Source organism: Erpetoichthys calabaricus, chromosome 1 (assembly GCF_900747795.2).
Source record: "Erpetoichthys calabaricus chromosome 1, fErpCal1.3, whole genome shotgun sequence".
NCBI lineage: Eukaryota > Metazoa > Chordata > Cladistia > Polypteriformes > Polypteridae > Erpetoichthys > Erpetoichthys calabaricus.
This window is the reverse complement of record NC_041394.2, coordinates 309,922,752-309,946,077: the sequence shown is the minus strand read 5'-3', so window position 1 is coordinate 309,946,077 and position 23,326 is coordinate 309,922,752. Positions and strand designations below refer to the sequence as shown.

The window sequence follows — 23,326 nt, the reverse complement described above, 5'->3', positions numbered from 1 at the left end:
AAGTAACAAGAAAGTTGGGGAAATGTTATTGGCTTGGGGAGATTTCAACATAAGATTTATAGAGAATGATATGATCACAGTGGACTACCAGATTATTTCGACCATGTTCACATACTAAATTTATTCACTGACATTTTCTGCCCTCTAAATGAAATATAAATACTGTTTAAAAGCAAAAAATAATAAATTAAAAAATAAAACATTTTTATAACAGTGCCAAATGAATACCACTATTATTCAGACTATTTTCATTTATACAAGCTTATGTGGAATATGGCCGACCGTTCATCCCGGCCAATACCCCCACGCCACCAGGTGGAGCCCTGCTTGCAACATAGAGGTGCCCCGAATTCCAGCAGGGCATCATGGACAGTGGAGTTTGTCATCACAGCGCTGCTGGATACCATGGGAACGTCCAGGGGACGCTGCAGGAAGGCTCAAGAGACTTTTGTTTCACCTATAACCCGGAAGTGCGTATTAGTCACGGCGACAGAGCGAATGACTCACTTCCGGGTTGAAGAAAAGGAGTTTTTATCTGACCCGGAAGTGTTAACAATCACATGGACAGAGAGAAACACTTCCGGGTCAAGGACTATAAAAGGACTATTGGAAATCCCAGACGGCGAGCTGAGTTGGGAGGCAGGGTGGCTAAGCGTCTGGGAGTGGAGGATTGAGTATTGTTTGTTTGTGGATTTATTGAGTATTGTGGAGAGGAGAGTGCTTTGTTTACTTATTTATAATAATAAATATTATTATTGGACTTTTATCTGGTGTCTGGCATCTCGAACAAGGGTTCAAGGGAGCGATAGCGCCCTCTATCTGTTACAGTGACGTAGTCGGCAGGATTCTCTAGCGTCTTTTGCAGAGGACCTGTACATAAATATTCTGGGAACAGAGAACCCCAAAAAGACAGCGTCAGGACACGCAGAGAAATCCACCATACTCGGTAGGCTGCGCTGCATAATAGAAAGCCTCCATAAACATCAGTACGTGATGGGGAAGAAGAAGACCAAACAGACTGGCAGCACAAGTGGAGGTCAAGAGCTAAACGGTGCCTATAATCAGGACGAGACTCTAGATGACGCCACGCGTCTATGGACCTACCTGGTGGGAAGTGAGGAAGACAGGGCGGAGATTGATGCCGAGAGGACCCAAGCATTACGACAACAGGATGGCTATCGGACAAAAAGGACAACCTCTACGGGACCTTATTTTAGTTGTTTTTCAAAAGCCTGTCTTCTTGAATCTGACGGTGCGTCGGATACCTACTTCCCTCCTGAGCAACATGGCCGCGATGACGGGTTTTACAGCCGATCTGGGACGCTGAACCTTGAAAGCCGATTTGCCGAAGTAGGACACGTGATCTCTCCCGAAGGATTGTGGGAAGGAGAAGGTCAGCGTCGGTCTGTAAGTGAGGTCGTCGTTTCCCCGACGGCATCCAGCTCCCTGAAGGGGAAGGGGGAGGCAAGCAAAGCAGCGCTAGCTTTAAATAAAGGTAATGAGGGACGGGGAATGACTGAACGGTCCGTCGCTAAATTAGAAAAAGCAGATCACAGTCGGCCAGTGGCGCCACCCCAGCCCTCTAAAATGCGAGACTCCAATTCCCAGAAGCCTCCGCGAAGCCCATCAGAGCACATGCCGACAGTGGACATGCTCATTGGCTCCCGGCCGGCAGGTAAGGAGAATGAGGAAGTAAACTTGCCTCCGGTTGAATTAAATAACTCTATGGACGTGCGGGTACTCGAGAAGCTAATCGAGCCAGTACGAAGTTTCTTGCAGATGCTGACAGAGATGGAGAGCAGGATAAAGGAACTGGGAGCGACGGCCGAAGCGCCACTGAAGAAGGTGGAAGAATACCTACGACGATTTGGTCAGGAGTCTCCCGTTATGATTGATTTGGCGATACGGGTGAGTTTTACCGGTATCGTACAGAATAAGGAGACGCAGAGTGAGACGGGCCCACGTTTAATAAGTAGCTGGTGCCAAAGCACTGCATGCCCTACAAAAGAATGTGAAACAATGACCGAGTGGGCGGGGGAAGACCCGATCGTACCGAAGCAGCTGGACAGTGCTGTCTTCCGGAGCGATGTGGATCTAAAGACGTCCCCACCGGTCGTTGTTAAATCGAGAGGAGTGCAAACAGTAAAGGGGCTCTCTTTTACTAATAGAGAGACTCGGACTGTGCACAAGCCCCAGAGTAAAAAGGAAATCCCAAAAATAAAATGGGGGTCTCCTGATAAAGTAGGGCTGAGAACTGAGAGCTCAGCTGCGGCTGTGGGACCCTCCTTGGTGGACAAAGGGGCAGAGCGGAAGTTTCCTGTCTGTTTCCAATCTCACAGAGGGAGACGGCGGCTATGTTATGCATGCTGCCAACCGGGCCACGTATGGTGAAGTTGTCCTCGGAGGACAGGAGATCAGAGGTCCTTTTTAAATAATTTTCCTCCAAGGTTCTCCCGGGAGTTTTCTGGACGTCGCCAAGGCCCGACCAACACCTCCTCCTGGAGGAAGACCTCCCTCGCGGGGCTGGCCGTTCCGAATTATAATTCTTCACTTTGGAGTATTGTGGAATATGGCTGACCATTCATCCCAGCCAGTACCCCCAAGCCACCAGGCAGGGCATCATGGACAGTGGAGTTTTTCATCATAGCCCTGCTGGATACCATGGGAACCTCCAGGGGACGCTGCAGGAAGGCTCAGAGACTTTTGTTTCACCTATAACCCAGAAGTGCGTATTAGTCACGGCGACAGAGAGAATGACTCACATCCGGGTTGAAGAAAAGGAGTTTTTATCTGACCCGGAAGTGTTAACAATCACTTGGACAGAGAGAAACACTTCCGGATCAAGGACTATAAAAGGACTATGGGAAATCCCAGATGGCGAGCTGAGTTGGGAGGCAGGGTGGCTAAGCGTCTGGGAGTGGAGGATTGAGTATTGTTTATTGTTTGCGGATTTATTGAGTATTGTGGAGAGGAGGGTGCTTTGTGCACTTACTTATAATAATAAATATTATTATTGGACTTTTATCTGGTGTCTGGCGTCTCGAACAAGGGTTCAAGGGAGCGATAGCGCCCTCTGTTACACTTATTAAATCACACAGTTACAAAATTAGTTTTGTCAGCATGTCAGTTTTGTGATACAGTATTTGCTTTTATGAGTTTGATATTTTCCTCAATCTGAATATTAGACAGAATGGATCCATTGTAATACTGAAGTCTAAAAGAACCCTGAAGTTTAATTATTTGGTCTTGGTTCACATTGCACTTTTGACATCAAGTTCTGTTCATAAGTCCATTATTAATCAAAATATATTTGTTTTAGGCTTTTTTGACAAATATTTTATTGTTAACAGTGTTGTCATGTTTGTGTTCTTGTTGGAGTTATTTTAGTTTTTTTTTTTTTTTCTTCATATCCTGATGTTTTTAAATTCTATTCATTAGATTATTCATTATTTAAATGCAGCACACATTCAAATGCCTACTTGATTAATTTAATAACTAATTTTGACCAAATAATTAAATAAAATAGTTGGTAGATTTAATCGTTTACAAACCTTTGAGGCAGCCCTACTTCAAACATTTCAGTAAAGTGAAGTGACTACCTGAAATCCAAAGGTGAATATCATTCTTCACCTATTTTGCCTCTAGAGCCTTTGTGTTTTTGCAGCCTTAGGTATTTTGAAATATCACTGCATGATTCTAGATTAATTTAAATTACTGTATTTATGCAACTGCAAGTTAGTCATCCGCAATAAAGAGAAGCTCTAGCTGTATTCCCAAGCTGCATTGACCCAGTCAGATTTTTTTTTTAAATTTTATTTTATTTTACATTGGACTCTGACAGTGATTATGGCCCAGTGAAATGCAAAAAGTAGTCAAGAACACAGAAAGTGATAAAGAGATATCTTTAAGATCCTAATTGTATTAACTGTATAGGAAAAAAATGTACAAATGGTTTGTGACCTTCCAGGAAAAACTGTGCAATGTTTTTTTCTGAATATTTGGCTAATATGAATGTAGTAAAATTAAAAATTCATCTTCATATATTGGACTACGTCTTCGGCACCAAAACCAGCACTTGTTGTGTTTGCCTTCTTACAGAAAGAAGAAGGCAAGAATTCAAAGCACTGTGTTTTTTGTGGCTTAACTGGGATCTGATCCCAACAAGACTTTTATTATCCATGTCCACGCTTAACCACTGTTTGGACTTAGGATGTTTCTTCGATGTAAACTTTTTGGGACTGTGGCCAGTGATAACTACTGAAGCAAGCTATTTATTCTATTTTAAAGAAGTCACAAGTTACTGTGACATGTTATGTAAATGGGTGATGTTTAATACACATGAGGAAACAACAACATGTGCACATCTTAGAAAAGGAAGGTGCTGTTTCACAAATGACAAACATTTTTTAAGGGTAAAGCAGTAGAAAATCAAATCTTTTTCTTTTTTCTTTTTTTTAATTTATTCATTTTATTGTAATCATTCCATACAAATAGATCAATTTATACAAAAAAGAATTGAAGACAAATCAAACCCCACCCTTGAAAAGGAGAGCATGGCCAAAGGAGAATTGCTTCGGGCTTTTTAATAGGTCAAAAATAAACAAAAGAAAGGAAAAAATATATATAGGTAAATAAAAAATGGAGAAGGGAAAGAAATGCGGAAATAATTATTTCTTCTTATTCTAAAATATTATTGATTAGATCCTGCCAGGTTTTGAAAAAATTCTGTTCAGATCCTCTGAGAATTTGATTTTTTCCAATTTCAAATAATGTAAAACATCGGTTTCCCACTGACTTATCAGAGGAGAGTTAGGATTCTTCCAATTTAACAAAATAAGTCTGCGTGCCAAAAGTGTAGTGAATGCAATCACAGTTTGGTTGTCCGTCTGGAAGAACACCAAACACAGCTGTTAATGGGTTAGGAGGGATTGTGATACCAAGGCTGTCTGAAAGGCACTTAAAAATTTTGGTCCAAAATGATGTTAATTTGGTGCATGCCCAAAACATGTGGCCCAGTGAGGCAGGAGCTTGGTTGCAGCGTTCGCAAGTTGGATCTTGCCCTGGAAATATTTTGGACAGTTTTATGTGAGACAGATGAGCTTGATATATAATTTTTAGTTGAATAATTCTATGCTTTGCGCATATGGAGCTCGAGTGAATTCTGTGCAGTGCTACCTTCCACTCCTTTTCTGATATATTAAGAGATCTTTTTCCCATTTTCTTCTTGGATCTTTGAAAGGAAGAGACTCTAATAAGATTTTATATAATGCGGAAATGGTGTCTAATTCCTCAAAATTGAGCAGTATTTTTTCCAGCATGGTGGAGGGTACGAGATGAGGAAAATCGGGCAGTTTCTGTTTGACAAAGTTTCTAATTTGAAGATAGTGAAAGAAATGTGTAGCTGGGAGGTTGAATTTGGAACGTAATTGTTCAAAGGATGCAAAGATATTGTCTATATAAAGATCTCTGAGCAATTTAATCCCAAATCTTTTCCAGGTACTAAAATCTGGATATGTTTGCGAGGGTTGAAAGAGGCGGTTCTCCTGCAGGGGTGCCACAGATAAAAGATTTTCCATCTTAAATTGCTTTCTAAATTGGTTCCATATTCTGAGTGAGTAAAGCACATTTGGGTTATTAGTATATTTGCGATAACTTGCATTTATTGGAGTGCAGTGCAGGGAGTATAAAGAAGTACTACAGGATTTTACTTCTATTGCGGGCCAAGCCTGTGTATGTTCATTTATTTGTGTCCAGGTTTTTATGGCTTGTGTGTTTGCTGCCCAGTAATAAAACTGAAAATTAGGTAAAGCCATGCCACCTTCTGCCTGAGGTCTTTGTAGGGTCGCTCTTCGGATACATGAGTGTTTTGAGTTCCAAATAAATTAGGTTATAGTTGAATCTAATTACTTAAAAGATGATTTATTGATATATATTGGAATGTTTTGAAATAAAAAAGTTTAGGAAGGATATTCATCTTAACGTTAATTCTTCCGGCTAGAGTGAGATGAAGGGTTGACCATCTATGCAAGTCTTGCTTCATTTTTTCCATACAGACGGCAAAATTTTGTTGATAAAGAGCTTTATGTTTACTTGTGATATTTACCCTTAGGTATTTAAACTGATCTGCTATGGTAAAGGTAGGGTGTCTAATCTAATATTATATGCTTGTGAATACACTGGAAAGAGTATACTTTTATTCAGATTAATTCTGAGACCAGATATCTTTTGAAATTCTGTTAAGTGCTGTTAAAACTGCAGGCACAGTGTTTTCTGGGTCTGATATATAAAACCATATCATCTGCATATAGAGAAATTTTCTGTTCCAGTCCTTCTCTGATAATCCCCTTTATCTGATAAGAATTTCGACAGTGAACCGCCAGTGGTTCAATGGCGATTGCACACAGCAGTGGTGACAAGGGGCATCCTTGTCTGGTGCCACATTCTAGCTTAAAGTAGTCTGAACAAATGTTGTTAATACAAACTGAAGCTTCTGGATTGGTATACAGTAGTTTGATCCATTCACAAATATTCAGGTCAAACCCAAATTTCTCCAATGCAGTGAAAAGTTAGTTCCATTCAATCATATCAAATGCTTTTTCTGCATCTAATGATAATAATATCTCTGGGGTGTTTGACTTTGCTGGTGAATATATTACATTAAACAGGCGTCGGAGATTGGAAGATAAGTGTCGGCCTTTAATAAATCCAGTTTGATCCTGTGATATTACCGAGGGCAGCACTTTCTCCATCCTTCTAGCTATAATTTTTGAGAGTATCTTAACATCATTATTCGGGAGTGAAATTGGTCCGTATGCTGCACATTGTAACAAGTCCTTATTTTGTTTAGGAAAGATGGTGATTAATGCTTGGTGAAAAGTTTGAGGTAGAATTTGATTGTCTCTAGCTTCTGTAAATGTTGCCAATAAGAGGGGAAATAGCTGAGTGGAGAATAATCAATTCTTGAGTAGCTATGATGCACTGGTGAGCAGAACGAATATGTTCTTGAGTTTCGGTTTAGAAACCTCCAGGGGTCTGATAAGTTGTGGTCAGTTACAAACTGTGTAATTGTCTTTGCAGTGTTAGATGTCGTCCCCCCTGTCTAATTTTATGAGTGTTCACATTGGGAATGGATGCAAATAGATTTTGCATGAATTCCTTATCATCGACATTGGGTGCATAAACATTTATCAAAATCATTTTACTGTTAAATAAGTTGCCCATGACCATCACATATCTCCCTTCAGGGTCTGATACTACATCTGATGCTACAAATGGGACTGTTCTGTTTATGAGAATTCCCACACCTCTAGTTTTCTTTGTAAAGCTAGAATGGAACATTTGGCCAGTCCAGTCTTTTTGTAGTCTGGACTGATCCTTGCTTAGTAAGTGGGTCTCCTGTAATAATACTATTTTAGCGTTTAAGCCTGTTGGGTGAGAGCATACTTTCTTTCTCTTTAATTCATGATTCAGGCCTTTAACATTCCAGCTCATAAAGTTAACTGTCCCATCATGGAGACATTGATTCTGAGTTTTTAATGTCATTTTATAGTCTTAACTGGTAGTGAGGCAGTTTTAATCTTAATTTCAAATTTCCCCACGAGTTATTGCCATATAGCCTATTGTTACGTTGATATTTATAGTTCTAAGGATTAGAAGAATAGATTAGATATAGCCTGCTCTCGTTCTCTCCCCCCTTTATCCCCCCACTCCCCCATTTTGTCTCCCCGCATGAGGCTTGATCCCACTTCACAATGTCCCAGTCCTCTGACATACCAAGAGACAGAGCACTTCCAAAACAAAACAAGCCCCACCCAACCGCAGCGACATTTGAGAATTAAAACAAAGTAGAGATATCTATTGCAGCTGAAGTCTAAATACTATCTGCCAAAAATATAATCATTAACAGTCTTTAAGCTTAAAATATAATCTTCAGCAATTTTAAGTTATTAAGATAATAAAATAATGAACCCTGGGAATGATTTTAAAAAAGTGGTCTAGGATAAACATAGTAGATCCTAATGCAATAGTAGAAATAGCAATAAACCAAGGGTATGATGTTAAACAGTCTACTTTAGGGTAGTAAAACAAAAAAAAAAACCAAACCCTACTTTAATTACTTCCACACTTCCACACACTCACATCTATATAACTGTAATTAAAACATAAACATATAGTGTCCAAGTAAAGAAAAGGATGTATAAGTATAACACCAGTCTCTCTTTAAAAGTGGATCCGACAGCAGATGATAAGTCCTTCCCATGCCATGAGAGAATACGGCTCCTTATTGACTTTCAAAAGAGTGTCGGGAACAGCTTCTTTAATTCCTTTTTAGCTTCCTCCTTGCTTGAAAATACATGATATTTGTCTTGAACTTCCACTTTTAGTTTGGCGGGATACAAGAGGCTGTATTTGATATCGGCTTTCTGTAGCAGCTTTTTAATGTTAAAGTAGGCTGCGCATTTTGCAGCTGTTAATGGTGAGAAGTCGGGGAAAGTACGAATAAGATTATTTTCAAATATAATCTCTTGCTTGTGTCTGAGAAGTGCCATCACATCAAGCTTATATCGTAATCGCTCGAAGCGGACAATAAAAGACCTAGGTTTAAAGGTGCTTGATCTGAGTATGCGATAAGCTGCTGCTATCTCGGTATCTAATTTAAAGTCTTCTCCAATTAGAGAGTAATTCTACTGCAAATTTCACTGGGTTTGAGCTTTCTCGTTTCTCAGGTATACCTTCAATTCTTACATTATTTCTTCTGCACCCATCTTCCAGGGCTGCAAGTCTGTCTCCGAGTTTTTGCATTCGGAATTCACAGCTGTAGCTTTTTCATCGGCGTTAGATGCCAATTGTTCCGCTGTTTCAACTCGAGCCGTGAATGCCTGCTTAACGACCTCCAGCTGATCTGTAACGTCATTCATCTGATCGGCAAGTTTTTTCAGTTTGGATCTATTTTCTTCAATGTGTTCCTCTAATTTCTCCACGATGCCTTTAAAGTCACGTCAAAACATTTAAATAGACACATTTCCCGGTCCCGGTCTCAGAGTTCGCTTCGGCTGTCGTGCTCCGCGAGTGGGATTGCAGCTCCTGTTACAGCAGATGCTGTGGGCTGGCGATGAGTAGATGAGAGCACGTACTGCAGGGCCTTTTCTGGTCTCGAATGATCCTCAGAAATCGGCGATCCATCATGACCTGTATCACTTGCACCCTCACTCCCATTTTCACTCTGAACTGGTGCCGATACAATGGAGCAGGGTCCTAGGAAATCTGTGCATTCATCTGCCTGTTCCAGGTCAGTCTCCGAGAGGCCATACCTCGCACTCTGGCCGGATGTCTGTACAGACTTTGCTGCAACTTTAAGTTTCTTTTCCGGTTTAGAAAGTCAAATCCAAGACAACAGTCAAGAAAGGAATTACATAACTACAGTATACATATACAGAGAAAGGGAATGTGAGAGCAAACACTCAGCAGAAGCATCTTACCAGTTTAACAGACCATATTAAGTTATATGCCCAAGGGAGACGTGGCAAAGGGCACGGACAGATTCAAGCTAGGAAGTAGTCACAGTGCTGGGTTCTCACACTTTAAACATGGTATTTATTCACCATGTCAAAAGAAGCTTTTTTTTAGCTACCTTTCTTGTGTGTGTTTTTTTTTAATTTAATTGTCATTACCACATGAATTATATTTTGACTTTGTAATGTGTGTTTCTTGCATTTCCGGTTTCATTGTCGTTGCTCAGTTTTAGTTGGGACGTGAAAAAAAAAAAATCACTATTTTTCCATGAAGGCCATTATTGACTCCTTTAAATGACTGGCTTATTTTATAGTCATCTTCAATTTAACAGGCCAAATCACTAAAATTGTGTCAGTGTTCAAATTTTTAGTAAAGTAAAACACAAAAAAAGCAATTTTCAGCCATTTAAAAAGGCTGAAACGTTGCTTAGATTTCATAATAAAACTAGTTGCAGCAGCAGTAAATGCTGAAACATCAGAGCAGCACTCTGTTGATGAAATGGGGAAAAAAGTGGTTCAGTACAAAGGTTTGTGTGAAAATGAGAATTGCCAAAAACCAAAATAGTGTGCATGCAATCATCCAGTGCACAAACCTCCTCCAGTGTCAGGAGACCTACGTAACCTGTTTTGACTGATGAGGTGCTATAGAGACAGCAAGAATTTTATTCAGACTATTCATGCCTGAATCCGTAGGACTTAGGGATGGTCATGATGTTCTTTAACTTTAGCCACTTTTCACACCAAGTTCATGTTTTATAAATCCAGACTTTTGTGTAACAAAAGGCTTACACAAGTCTTACATATGAAGCCCCAACTCTGCATTCTCCTTTAGTGCTTAGTCCTCCTCAGTAACCTTTCTCCCCCAGGGGTTGGTTTCTTCTTAAAAGACAAAATCACAGTAAATCTTTTTTTGGATTTTATTGATTTTAATACTAAATAACATTCCATACAAATCCAGTTTTGCAAGACTTGGTCCAAAACAAATCAACCCCCACCCATGAGAAAGATAGCTAGGCCAGCAGAGTAAAACTTTAAGCTAGTAAAATTAATACGTAAATAGATAAATGAATAAATAATTAAAAATAGAGTGAAAAAAGAAAGGAAAAAATAGAGGGGAGGGAATCTGCTTCCTCAACTAAAATGCTTTTTCTAAAATGTTATTGATTAGTTCCTGCTAGGTTTTGAAAAAGTTTTGTACAGATCCTCTAAGTGAGAATTTGATTTTTTTCCAATTTCCAATAGTATATAACATCAGCTATTCACTGACTTAAAATAGTAGGGTTAGGATTCTTCCAGTTCAGCAAGATAAGTCTATGTGCCAGTAGTGTAGTAAAGGCAATTAGTTTGTTAATGGGTTAGGAGGGATTGTGACTCCAAAGCTGTCTGAAAGGCATTTAAAGATTTTGGTCCAGAATGATGTTAATTTGGTGCAGGCCCAAAACATGTTACCCAGTGAGGCTGGAACTTGATTGTAGCGTTCGCAGGTTGGATCTTGCCCTGGAAAAATTTTGGACAATTTTAAACAAGACAGATGTGCTCGATATATAATTTGAAGTTGAATAATTGTATGCTTTGTGCATATGGAGCTCGAGTGAATTTTGTGCATTGCTACTTTCCACTCCTTTTCTGAGATGTTGATTGAGAGATCCTTTTCCCACTGTACTCTTGGATCTTTGAAAAGGAGGGACTGCATAGTAGTTTTATATATTACGGAGATGCTGTCTGAGTCCTCAATACTGATCAGTATTTTTTTCCGGCATAGAGGTACGTTGGAGGTGAGGAAAATGGGGCAGGTGTTGTTCAACAAAGTTTCTAATTTGAAGGTAGTGAAAGAAATGTGTTGCTGGAAAGTTACATTTGGAGTGTAACTGTTCGTAGGATGCAAGATTTTAGCTCCAAGATGAAAGGGGCGTGGTTGAGATAACAATAGTGTTGTACTTACAAGATTTAATCATAGGCAAGAAATTGTTATCTACAAAGAACAGTAAATCTTTTCTGCCACATGCTTGGTATTGTGTTGATTTACTTCCATATTTTTGTGAGAACTCCTCTCAGGAATGCAACTTCTATCACAAAAGTAGAGATAAAACATATTGTTAACTTGAGATAAATATGTGGTAAAATGGTTGTTTCCATAGACATGAAAGGCATATTTTCTTGTATAAAAATCTTCAAAGACAGCGTGTTAGGTAAGTTTTTGGGCTTTTATTTTTCAGTGGCATCATTGTAAAATGCCAGGACTGGCTAAGTATTTTTTTTAATTTATAGAAATCGTTTAACTTTAGAATACAGTTTTTCATGGCAAATGCATATGTACAATGTTTGTGAAGAATTAACTTCAGCTTCTACTGAATATATTCTTTAATACATCCTTTAATATCAGATCCAAGGAGCTGGTTGTGAACTTCAGAAAGCAGATGATAGATGTAATTTCCATCTGCCAGACACAGTACTGTTGAAAGAATGAACAATTTTAAATTTTTTAAACTATCACTAACACATTTTGGCACTCGTTAAAAAGACTCCCCAGAGTCTCTACAGCCATAGACATCTGGGGACAGCTGACATTTCTCAATCTTTTCTCAGGAACATCTACAGGAGCACATTAGAGTCTATCCTCCCTGGTTGTATCACATCCTGATTGGCTCATGATCATAAAGCACTAGGATCCTATTAAATGAGTTAAAATGATTTTTAAAAACACAGACAATGGAAGTTTGGAAGAAAAAAAAAGCATGTAGGTACATTATGCATGAATCTTTCTTTGCACTGGACTGAAGCACAAATTAAAGGTTTAGTTGTAAAATTGACATAAAATTGGAAACATTGAGTAAGAGATTGTACTGGAACCTATTGATTTGTCAAGGTGTTTTTAATTCATTTTCATTCTTTCTTTCAGCCGGACCCAGCGTTAGAGCAGCATTATAAAGGACATAAAGATGTTATTCTCAGCACTGATTTCAATCCAAACAACAGACAATTGGGTATGTTTTTCTTTCTGTTTAACCACAATCTTTTGGAAATTGTGCCAAGTTAGTTCCAAAGTATATTCAATTAAGGAACCATTTGTTTTTGCATAATGTTCTTTGTGTATTTCATTCCCAGAGTACTAAACAGACAACCAAATATAGTATTTAAAATGAAAAAATATAGAAAATTTAAAAAAAAAATCTACATTGGTCAGATTAGAGAAGTATGAAATAAAATTTCCACACAACAAGAATCTGTAAGAAGCAAAAATCATGTCTCATAAAATAGATAAACATAAGACAGCTGGCCTATTGTGACAGTGTACAGAAAAGTGCAGTATTGGAGCAGGCTTGTTCTTAATGCAAGGCAAGTTTTCCAAATGCATGTCATGTAACCGATATAAGAAACTTGGGGAAAAAATTGATGTGATTAGTCAATATAATTCAGCATAGTTTTGCTGAAGTTGAGGTGGGGGTAATCTCTCGCAGCCAAATGCTAACATCTCGTATACTTTCTCCCCACTGTTTTGAGTAACTACATGCACAAGCAGCATCACCTTGCTCATGTTAATCAGAAGAAACAACACTCTTACTCCAAGCTGTTGTCGTATTGCTGAGCTCCTCACTCTTAAAACAGAGTGAGCCCATCACCCTCTGCAGGAACATCATTTCAGCTGCTTCTTTTTGCATTCTTATTCTTCAGGTCTTTATTTATAACTCATGACCATAGGTGAAAATGGGGTGAAGACTAACTGGTAAACCAAATGTTTTGTCAAAGGACTTGACTTCATCTTTAATACCGCATTGCAGTACAGTGTTTGCAGAATTGCTGCTGCATTCACTGCTCAGTCTCATGATCACCTTGTCCCTTACTTGTGAACAAAAGAACCTGTACATTTCTTTTATAGGCAACTGCAAAACACACACAAAAAGGAATTTTTTTTTTATGGGAGAGAATTATAAAATCAGTTTTGGAATTATTAATTCACATCCCATGCACATAACACTCGGCTGTGAACTATTCCAGTGTACACTGGAGATGCAGTTCTTGGGTTCCCACACTGTACACCCTCTGCACTTTGGGTTCACCATGAAAATCAAGAAAAGGAGAGGAGGTGCACCTCTGACTCAGTCCAACACCCACAGTGAATAGACTCAGTTTAATGTCAAGTCTAGAAACTAAACTCTTACTTTGCAAATACAAGGATCAAAAGGTATGCAGCAGTAAGCCAGGGATCCCATGCTGTTAAAGTGATTTTCAAAAGAAGCCACAATCTTAAAGCTTTTTCCATACCCGCAAAGCCCATGTAAATGTGATTGGTAAATTCCTATGACCCCACAGATATTTGTAGTAGAAGGCGGCACAGGTCAACTTTTCCACAGCCAAGGTGGAATCATAATAGTTCCTCCAGAATCCAGTGTTTTACTTTTGGAAGGAATCACCTATTCTTTATAGAACCCTGACATAGGCTTTCCTGGGGAGGCTGAAGAGTGTGATTCCTCAGTAATTGGAATACACCTGCTAGACATCATTTTTGAAAATGAGGACCACCACTCTAATCTTCTGTACGAGAGAGATTGTCACTGCCTTTCCAGCCAACACTGAAAAGGCATATTGGCCAAAACACCCTTATAATATCCAGGGCTTCTAGAGTTACTGGTCAAATCTCACACACTCTCTGTGGCTTTGAAATTGTGAAGCTTCCGGCACTGCCTTCTCAGAGGAGAATGTCTCCACTGGGTTTAGGAGTTCCACAACGGTCAGTTTTCTCCATCACTGCTGAAGACAGGGTTATTCATTTTGTATCATTGTTTGGTTTTGCCAGAATCTCTTAGGCTTTCCAGGAGGGCCTTTACTTCAACTTGAAAGCTTTCAGTGAGTCCCAGGGTTGATTCTATGACAGGCATAAACAGCCTTCTGAACAGAACTCTTTTCAACTACCTTCACTACTGAGGACTGTGCCCATGACATTTTCCTGAAATGGGACAGGAGAAGCTCTTCTGAAGGTAAAAGTTGAACTTGCCTCAAACACAGACATCTGGTAGATGTTATTAGCAAGCCTTCGCTACATATTACAGTTTTTCAGGTCCTTCCAGCAATCTCACCATCTGCCTGATCCATCACACCAACAAGTGAAAAACACTCAACCACACTACACATCTTTTTACTTAAGTGCCAAACAATATAGCCTCGGATCAAATAAGAGAGTATTAAAATAATTATCTTTAACCCAAGTTTCTCTGTTACTAGGCACACATAATGAGCATAATTCTATTTCAACTTGGTATCATTGTGAAGAATAAATGACTAACACAGAAATCCAGTATTTACAGTATTGTCTGCAAGTATGTCTGTTGTACCAGTTTAGCATTGAAGTCTCCTAATAGGACTGTACAGTCACTACATAGTATTCCTTTGACCACTGAATCCATTGACTCTAAAAAAGAATTCATTTTTTTCCCCCTCAAGCAACTGGTTCAGCTGACACATTTCTCATGGTTTGGAACCTGAAACCAAAAGCCAGAGCCTATAGATTTGTAGGCCACAATGATGCAGTTTCTAGTGTTCAGTTTTCTCCATCTGGAAATCTTGTAGCTTCAGCTTCTTTGGACAGAACCATCAGATTGTGGACACCAAGCATGTGAGTAGTAGATACAAATTGTGCAGTTTTTTTCTTCTCGGCTTCTCAACATTTGGAGAAAATACACTTCAGCATGATGTTGCTTTTAAACTCGCAGAATATCCAGATAGGATAGCTGTTAGCTTGGCTATCAAGAATTTGAGTATCCACATCTCTCTATTATTAAAAAAAAAAAAAAAAGTCCTACAGAGGAACAGTAGGGCGTCGAGACGTGATCTTCACGTTAAGATCATGGAAGACACTTAAAAGACCTGCAAGACTAAAGTGATTGGCCACGGAGCGTCTCACGTGGGACCTTAAACATGAGACTTTGTGCCAAGAGATTGACCCAGGACCGTCTCGCGATGACGTAGAGCATGGGATTCTTGCAAGACACGTCCTACTTACAACCAAATAAGAGCACAGGCAGCAACACACTCAGTTGTGTTTTGGCTTTGAGCACACACCGATCCAGGGCTCTCAGCGCATATAAAGCATATAAGGACAATACATTACAGATGAAACGTCGATGACTAAGCGGAGAAGAAAGCAGCGCAGAGAAAAGAGGCTCAAAAGCGTTGGAGAGACAAAAAAGAAAAAGAATAATCTAGGTACAAATTCAGAAAATAAGGAAAGTAATTATCAGCCCGAAACAAGTGGAATTAAAAAAATTCTGACGTTGGCGCTATACACGTGCAGAGCAGGTTAGAGATCATGAAAGCAATGAAATTCAAAAGGCTCAAAAAAAAAAACAAAAAAAAAAAACGTTGGCACGATACACATGTGGAGAAAGTTAAAGAATATGAAAGTAGGAAAATTAGAAAGTATTAAAAAAAAAAAAGTAAAGATCGCGGTAGTGCAAACAAATGGAAAATATTACTTGAAAAAGGGAAAATAATCGCCATGGACCGGGGGGCTCATGCATAAACGGTGTGTATACACAGAAATGTTGCATGCGAACGTTTCCACGGTGAAATCACGATGTATAAAACCTAAACTTGGCGTAAAGCCACGCACATTTCCACAGTACCTCATACCCTGGTGTACGCAAGTTCTACGCTCGTTTTTGCAGACTGGCGGCACCCAGCGTCAAAGCAGTGCTACTGTTCCTGTTTGGTTACCCTTTCTTTTTCAGATCCACATCCCTGATGCGGCTTATAAATACACTGAAATTAACCGTATATTGTTTATTAGTTTAATGCACCGGATTGTAATTAACCAGTAACAATATAATGGTCCACGGAATGGTCAAACTATTCTAAATACAATAGCTGCTTTAGTGTTGCTACTCTCACTGCAACTTCTTCTTTTTCTTTCAGTTGCTCCCGTTAGGGGTTGCGGATCATCTTTTTCCATATTACTCTCACTGCGCCACTCAGAGTATTTATATCACTGTATCTGAGTGGGGAATCAATGTACAAACCTCGCGGTTCAGAAACAGTTTCATCCCAAGAACTATAAACATACTCAATCAGTCCATCAGGTGCTCCTTGTAGAACTGTTTGTACTTATAAGTACAATTACCTCACTGTAAACTTGTACTACAGTTATAATATTGCACAACCTGAGCCACTTTATAAAGCGTGTATTTACATATGATATCATTTTTAAGATGAAATGCAGCAAAATATGTTTATTAGATTATACAGATAAAACTTTAACTTCATTTAAATAATCTATATTGTTAATAATTAAACATGCCAGGACACGGTGCTGCAGTGCTAGCTAGGAGCTTGTGCTCCGTTTACGGATTGTTCCTGCTGTATTCTTGCTTGTGCTGGCGCAACACTGAAAGGATAGATGGATAAAATAATTAAACACGTGCTACGAAGATATTTCAATGTTCCTGAAAAGTTTTGAAGAATCTGCGTTCTAAGCTTACAGATGGCTTAACGTCTATTACAGAACTGATTGTATGGCGATTGGGTATTTGGAGAAAGAAAAATAAGGACAGGAATTAGGGATTAGTACGTTTGAAAGAGACAGTACTGCTACAATAAAGTATTTCATTGAAGGTCGCGCATGGCGCAGCAAGCATCTTGCGTAAGACATGAACAATCACTGCGCCACCGTGTTCCCATGTTTAATAACATGATTTAACTTTTATCATCATGAAAATGATATCACGTATACATCTCAGTATTTGAATTATTCAGAGAGCTGTACCATCACAAATGTAATGGATTCTGTGTCTTGGTGGAGGAAAAAAAAGTCCAGAAGCACGTAGTGATTCACACACATAGAGGACATAGAAGATCAAATACAAAACAAAGCATTTAACGTGCTACTTTAGCTACGATGGGATTTGAGAAACTAGTAAATTAAACGATTTTAAGATGAAGTTTATGATGTTCTACTTTTAATGACAAAATAAACTACGTGATTAAAGTGGAAATTTCGAGATTAAAGTTGACATTTCGTGCTTTTTTCCCCACTCTGTGCCTATTTTTTTTTTGTCTGTACCCTAATAAGCTTTCATATGACATTTTCACGGTGACTTTGATATCTGACAACTTCTTTTTTTATTTCAGGCACTGTGCAACTTTGTGAACTTGAGCTTTCAAGTTTCTCAGACACTCTGTCACTCGATCAACTTCCTTTTGTTGATTATATCACTGTTTAAACCAACAAATAGTACATTTTTCCTTGCCTCCACTTGGTATTCGCTGCAATTCTTCTGTTTTCCCCCATTTTTTTCCCATTGTCTTTTCACATGAGGCTGAGCTTAAGGGCTATTTATATAGATTTGCATAATCAAAGAGGCGTAATTCTGGGAGGAGTTGGGGCGGGACAGCAGGCGCGTGCACGTGCGTTACTTTTCACGCGGACCGGGATTTATGTAGCTGAAGAACGTGGAAGTTTGCATACGCACAGATTTATGCATCTGGATTTTTCTGTGTGCATGCACATTCCCGCTTTTGTGCTTACACAATGTTATAGTGTAAGTTCTATGCACCACGTTATACATGAGGCCCCAGGTGTCATTGAAACAAAAGCAGGATAAAGCGAGGTCAGTAATGAAAGACAAGAGTGGAAAACAAAGTAAAATGTCATAAAGAGATTAAAAAACAAGAGGGCCAAACACATGCAGAGCAGGTTAGAATTAATGAAAACCATAATTCAAAAGCTTCAAAAAAAAACGTAGGCGCAAAACACGTGCAGAGCAAGATACAGAATATGAAAGCAGAAAAAAAACAAAGAAAGTAAACATTTCATTAGCGCAAAGAAAGAGAAATTATTATTAAGAGAAATAACGAAAAGGCGAATACAGATCAAATATATGGACATAGATGATATGTCAGAAGTATGTAAATATTGTAAGGCTTTACAGTAAAGAGAATTTCAGAAACGGAGTTTACCTCGCATGCATTTATTGGTTACTTTGCAAAAAAAAAAAAAACTGCTGATGATGTAGATCGTTTCGTCTGTGCTGAAATTCCAAACAGAGAAGATCGAAAGATTCCAAATATTGTTTTTACAGAAGTTCAGAAATAAAAGTGAAACTAATGAAATAGCAGCAATTCAAAGAAAAAAAAATCTTAAAAGTGTGTATCTGGAAAAACAAAAACCGGGATCGGTGAGCAAAGCGAGCAGGGGTCAAAGCCCCCTAGTTTAATAAAGATTAATGTTTATGTTGTTGATAAAAATTATGCCACGTCTTTGTAGTTCACTATTTCATACTGATGTGTAAAACTGTGAGAAGTTATATTCCATCTTTCGCCCTGGTGGGTTACCACCTGCCTCAAGTGATGTGTGTATATTTTTATATATATATATATATATATATATATATATATATATATATATATATATATATATATATATATATATATATATATATATATATGTGTGTGTATGTATATGTGTATATATGTATGTATATGTTTATGTATATATGTGTGTGTGTGTAATATAGAGTGAGAGAGAGAGATGGCGCAATTATAGTTTTTAATTTTCTTCCCTTTATTAATCATGTCATTCTTCTTTGATTCAGTTTTGTATTTATACAGAATTTTATACATTTTTTTCATGTATTTTGAAGATTAATGTTATAGTCCATTTTTATGGATCAACTTTGCAATGCTATAATGGAGACTAATAGTTGCAAATTTAAGATTTGTTTCAAGTTAAATGACTGTTTCTTTGTCCAGAAAAGGTGAGTCTACTGTGTTCAGAGCTCATACAGCTGCAGTCAGAAGTGTTAACTTTTCCAAGGATGGTCAACAATTGGTTACTGCATCAGATGATAAATCTGTAAAAGTCTGGAGCGTTTACAGCCGTCGCTTCTTATATTCCTTAATTGGGCATACCAACTGGGTTCGCTGTGCAAGGTAAGAATTAAGAATTGTAAAGTTTAATAACAGAATTGTAAAGTTTAATAACAAACTGTTAACAAAAAGGCAATCAAAGCACATGTAGTACATACACCGCTAAACAGATTTATTACATGTGTTATGAATTCAAAAGCTTTATTTGACTGTGGGGTTACTGTTTTATCTTTGACTTGTAACTTCACCATTAAATATGTCAGCCCTGTATTGCAGTAAATCTTATACAGTGGAACCTCTAGATACGAGTTTAATTCGTTCCAGAACTGAGCTTGTATAGCGAATTTCTCGTATCTAGAACAAACTTCCCCATTGAAAATAATGGAAATCTAGTTAATCCGTTCTGCACCCCAAATATATTAACATAAAAATCAATTTTCCTAACAAATAACACTGATAAATTATATATACTGAAGTCTACCTTTAATAAATAACACTGGTAAATAATATAACTGATAATTAAAAGAATCAAAACAGGTGTCCAAAGTGCAGTAGAGCATTCAAAAAATCTTTAAATAAATAATCCTTAAAACAGTTGTGAAGTGGAGGTTTAAAATACACAAGAATAACAATCCTTTAACACGTGGTTAAAACGTCAAAAGGATGCCGTCTTTAAAAAGCAGATGACAATCGCCGGTGCTTCTTCTCTGTTAGCGTCTCACCTGCGGGCTCTGCAACAGGCGAGACACTCTTAATGCAGCTGACCTTCTCTACACCGTCCTGCTTCAGCTGTTTGGCTCGCCTGTTCAGCTACACGCGAGCCTGCACCTGCCTGCCTTCTCTCTCTCTCTCTCTCTCTCTCTCTCTCTCTCTCTCTCTCTCTCTCTCTCTCTCTCTCTTCTTTTCTTTTACTTTTTCTCCCCCTTAACCGGCTCGCGCTTCTCTATATATGCGGGGAGGACATGGCAGCTGCAGCCCATCAGCCACAGGAACAATCATGGATGTGGGCAGTTTCCCACCTGTGCACTTAAGTGAGAAACGCAGACACCGCAGATCGCGGCTCGCAACTGCTACCACGCCCCCTTGCTAAGCCGCGAGCTATACCCACAGCCTGGCTCGTGGCTCGTTACGCGAACCAATGCTCGTATTTAGAGCTGAATTTTTCGCTCATACTTTCCTCATATTTTGAATTTCTCGTATACAGAGGTGCTCGTATCTCGAGGTTCCACTGTAATTATATCATACAAACTGAATGATGCATTGGACTGTCATTAATTCATCTTAAAGGTGGTATTTATTATTGTCTTTTGAGCAGTGCCACTTTTTGTTGCCCTTAATTTTGGGAGAAACAAAAGCATCAAGCTATGATAAGCATTTGGAGATGTCTTAGAATGCATTGGTCTGTTGTAAAATTTATTTTTTTAATGCTTTGTGTCAGTATTGAGATGTCTGCAGTTCATTTCACCTTCTTTGAAGATATGGTGGCGCAGTGGGTAGCGCTGCTGCCTCACAGTCAGGAGACCTGGGTTCGCTTCCCAGGTCCTCCCGGTGTGGAGTTTGCATATTCTCCACATGTCTGCGTGGGTTTCTTCCGGGTACTCTGGTTTCCTCCCACAGTCCAAAGAAATGCAGGTTAGGTGCATTGGCGATTCTAAATTGTCCCTAGTGTGTGCTTGGTGTGTGTTTGTGTGTGCGCATTGCGGTGGGCTGGCACCCTGCCTAGAGTTTGTTTCCTGCCTTGCGCCCTGTGCAGGCTAGGACTGGCTCCAGCAGACCTCCGTGACCCTGTAGTTAGGATATAGCGGATTGGATAATGGATGGATGTAAACATTTCAAGCTTTGGGTATGTTTTAAGATGAAGTTTATAACAAATATCACTAATTTAATTAACTTTTATGGTATATTTGAAAATATCTTGAAATATTTTCATTTTTGAAGCATTTCAAGTTTATTTCAGTTCATCTTAAAATTGCTTCCAGTCTTGTTTCAACATCTTCATCTATGATAGTGGTTATTGTCAGTTTAATTTCACTATTTTCCTGTGGACATTTAGTGGTGTGCTATTTTATTTTGTACTGTGTTTTGTGTAAATCTTCTGAATATTTCCTAAAACCAAGGTGGAGGTTGAGCACCTTAATATTTCTGTGCACTTTCCTCTCTGACACATTCTTCTTCTTTTAAAATGTGAATGAATTGGAAAGGTTTTGGTATATTGCTGGCACTAAACCTTCTTAATTCGATTTTTAGAATTTAAAAAGACCTACTGACCAATATAACAATCACACATATTATATAATTGCCATAGGCATAATTTATTTGGTTTCTCTATTCTGATTTTTTCTGATCCTTTGCTTATACATATTAATACAAATTGAATATCCCTAATCCGAAACGTGTACAACAAGATGTATTTTTGATATTTTTTTAATTTTGGAATATTTGCTTATACATATCTTGGGGACACATTTGATCAAGCAGGGAAATACAGCCAAACCAGCTAAATGATGACTCAGGCTTATAATAATTCATATCACAGATGTGTTATTATAATCTGCGTTGATGTGACAAACACATTACTCCTCCAGAATGAAGACTGTGATGTACAGATTCTATTTTAGTTCCCTTTTAAGAGGACCATTGCTACATTTTTGCACTAAAGAACTTTTTTAGTTTTTTGTCAGTTTATATTGGCCACCTGTTATTACTTCTTTTGGGAAATGGTAGACAGGAGTATCTTGGCCAACCTTCACTTGATCATTTCCATTGTGCTGAAAGTTTTTAAAATACCAAAGATCTACTGTTAATTTTCTTATTTTATAGGTATGCATAAATTTGCCAATACAAAAATATTATTTGCAGCAGTATCTGGCTTTCCTAACCTAATCAGAGCAATTAACTAAATTCATATTGCATTAAGGACATCTAGAGTTTGAAGCTTCCTTTGTTAACACTAGAATTACCAGAGTCTACGAAAAAACTTGTAGATCCGGCCCACCTTAAAACCGATCTCGCCTCTCCGCCAGCGTCTTTTGTCTTCTAAATGTGCTGATTAAGATGATCAGCAAGCAGCCGGCTATTCCATCCCCCACCGTCGCAGAACGTTTTCCCAGCTCATGCCTTGATTGATTATCTGGGAGTGACTGAACTGCTGGAGTTTTAGTGTGGAAATAATAGATCGTTATTTGCAACACATGCATTTCATGTGTGTTCCGTTTCTACAGTAATCTGTGTAAACACATTTTTAAAACAGAAACGTTTTTCATATTTTAGTAGTAAATGACAAAATGTAGGCATAAACTATATAATGTATAAAGCCTGAAGTCCAAAGATCAAGTAAACACTTTCACAAGAGGTTCAAGGAAGAGACAACGGCTTTAGTGGCATAGCGGTAAGATTTGCTGACTTGTAATCAAGAGTCCCCAGTTCGGTCACCACTCACTCCTATATTTGCCGTTTTCAGTAGTGAGCTGCTCTTTTTGTTAATATTACACAGTACACACATACATTTGGTTTGCGTCTGTAACACACGGTGTGCATTTATAGGACTTGTAAAAGTTAACGTTTTTTTAAACTTTAATTCTCTCTAAATCACGATCACGATATTTACTACCGCCCCCCACCCAGGGATCTGACGCTGTTATTTTTTTATTTGAAATGGAATAACTGGAGATGTGAGTGGTGTTTTGAGACAATGAAACTGGACATTCTCTCATCTGGAGAGATTAAAGTGGACACACAAACGCTGGCGAATCTGCCTTCTTCGTATCTCACCATCACTTGATGATTTTTTTTTTTTATTCAGTTTTATTGAGTGTTCCTGCTCATGCTGAATTAGTGTGCACCTTATGGTGTATGATGTTAAAAAAAAAAAAAAAACACAGACGTAGGCATATATGATATTTGTAATTATTCGTTTTATGACTTGTATTGTACATTTCGGAAAACTTTGTGGCACG

General features: G+C 38.4%; 1 protein-coding gene across 1 annotated transcript in view; it reads left to right on the top strand.

The window, feature by feature from the left end:
* The window catches only part of poc1b (POC1 centriolar protein B), a 102,185-nt gene that overhangs the window by 8,007 nt on the left and 70,852 nt on the right, over window positions 1-23,326 (top strand). Inside the window, exons 2-4 of the mRNA XM_028817359.2 lie at window positions 12,412-12,496; window positions 14,952-15,123; window positions 19,254-19,433. Of these exons, the coding sequence (XP_028673192.1) occupies window positions 12,412-12,496; window positions 14,952-15,123; window positions 19,254-19,433 (437 nt within the window). The remainder of the gene's footprint in view (window positions 1-12,411; window positions 12,497-14,951; window positions 15,124-19,253; window positions 19,434-23,326) is intronic.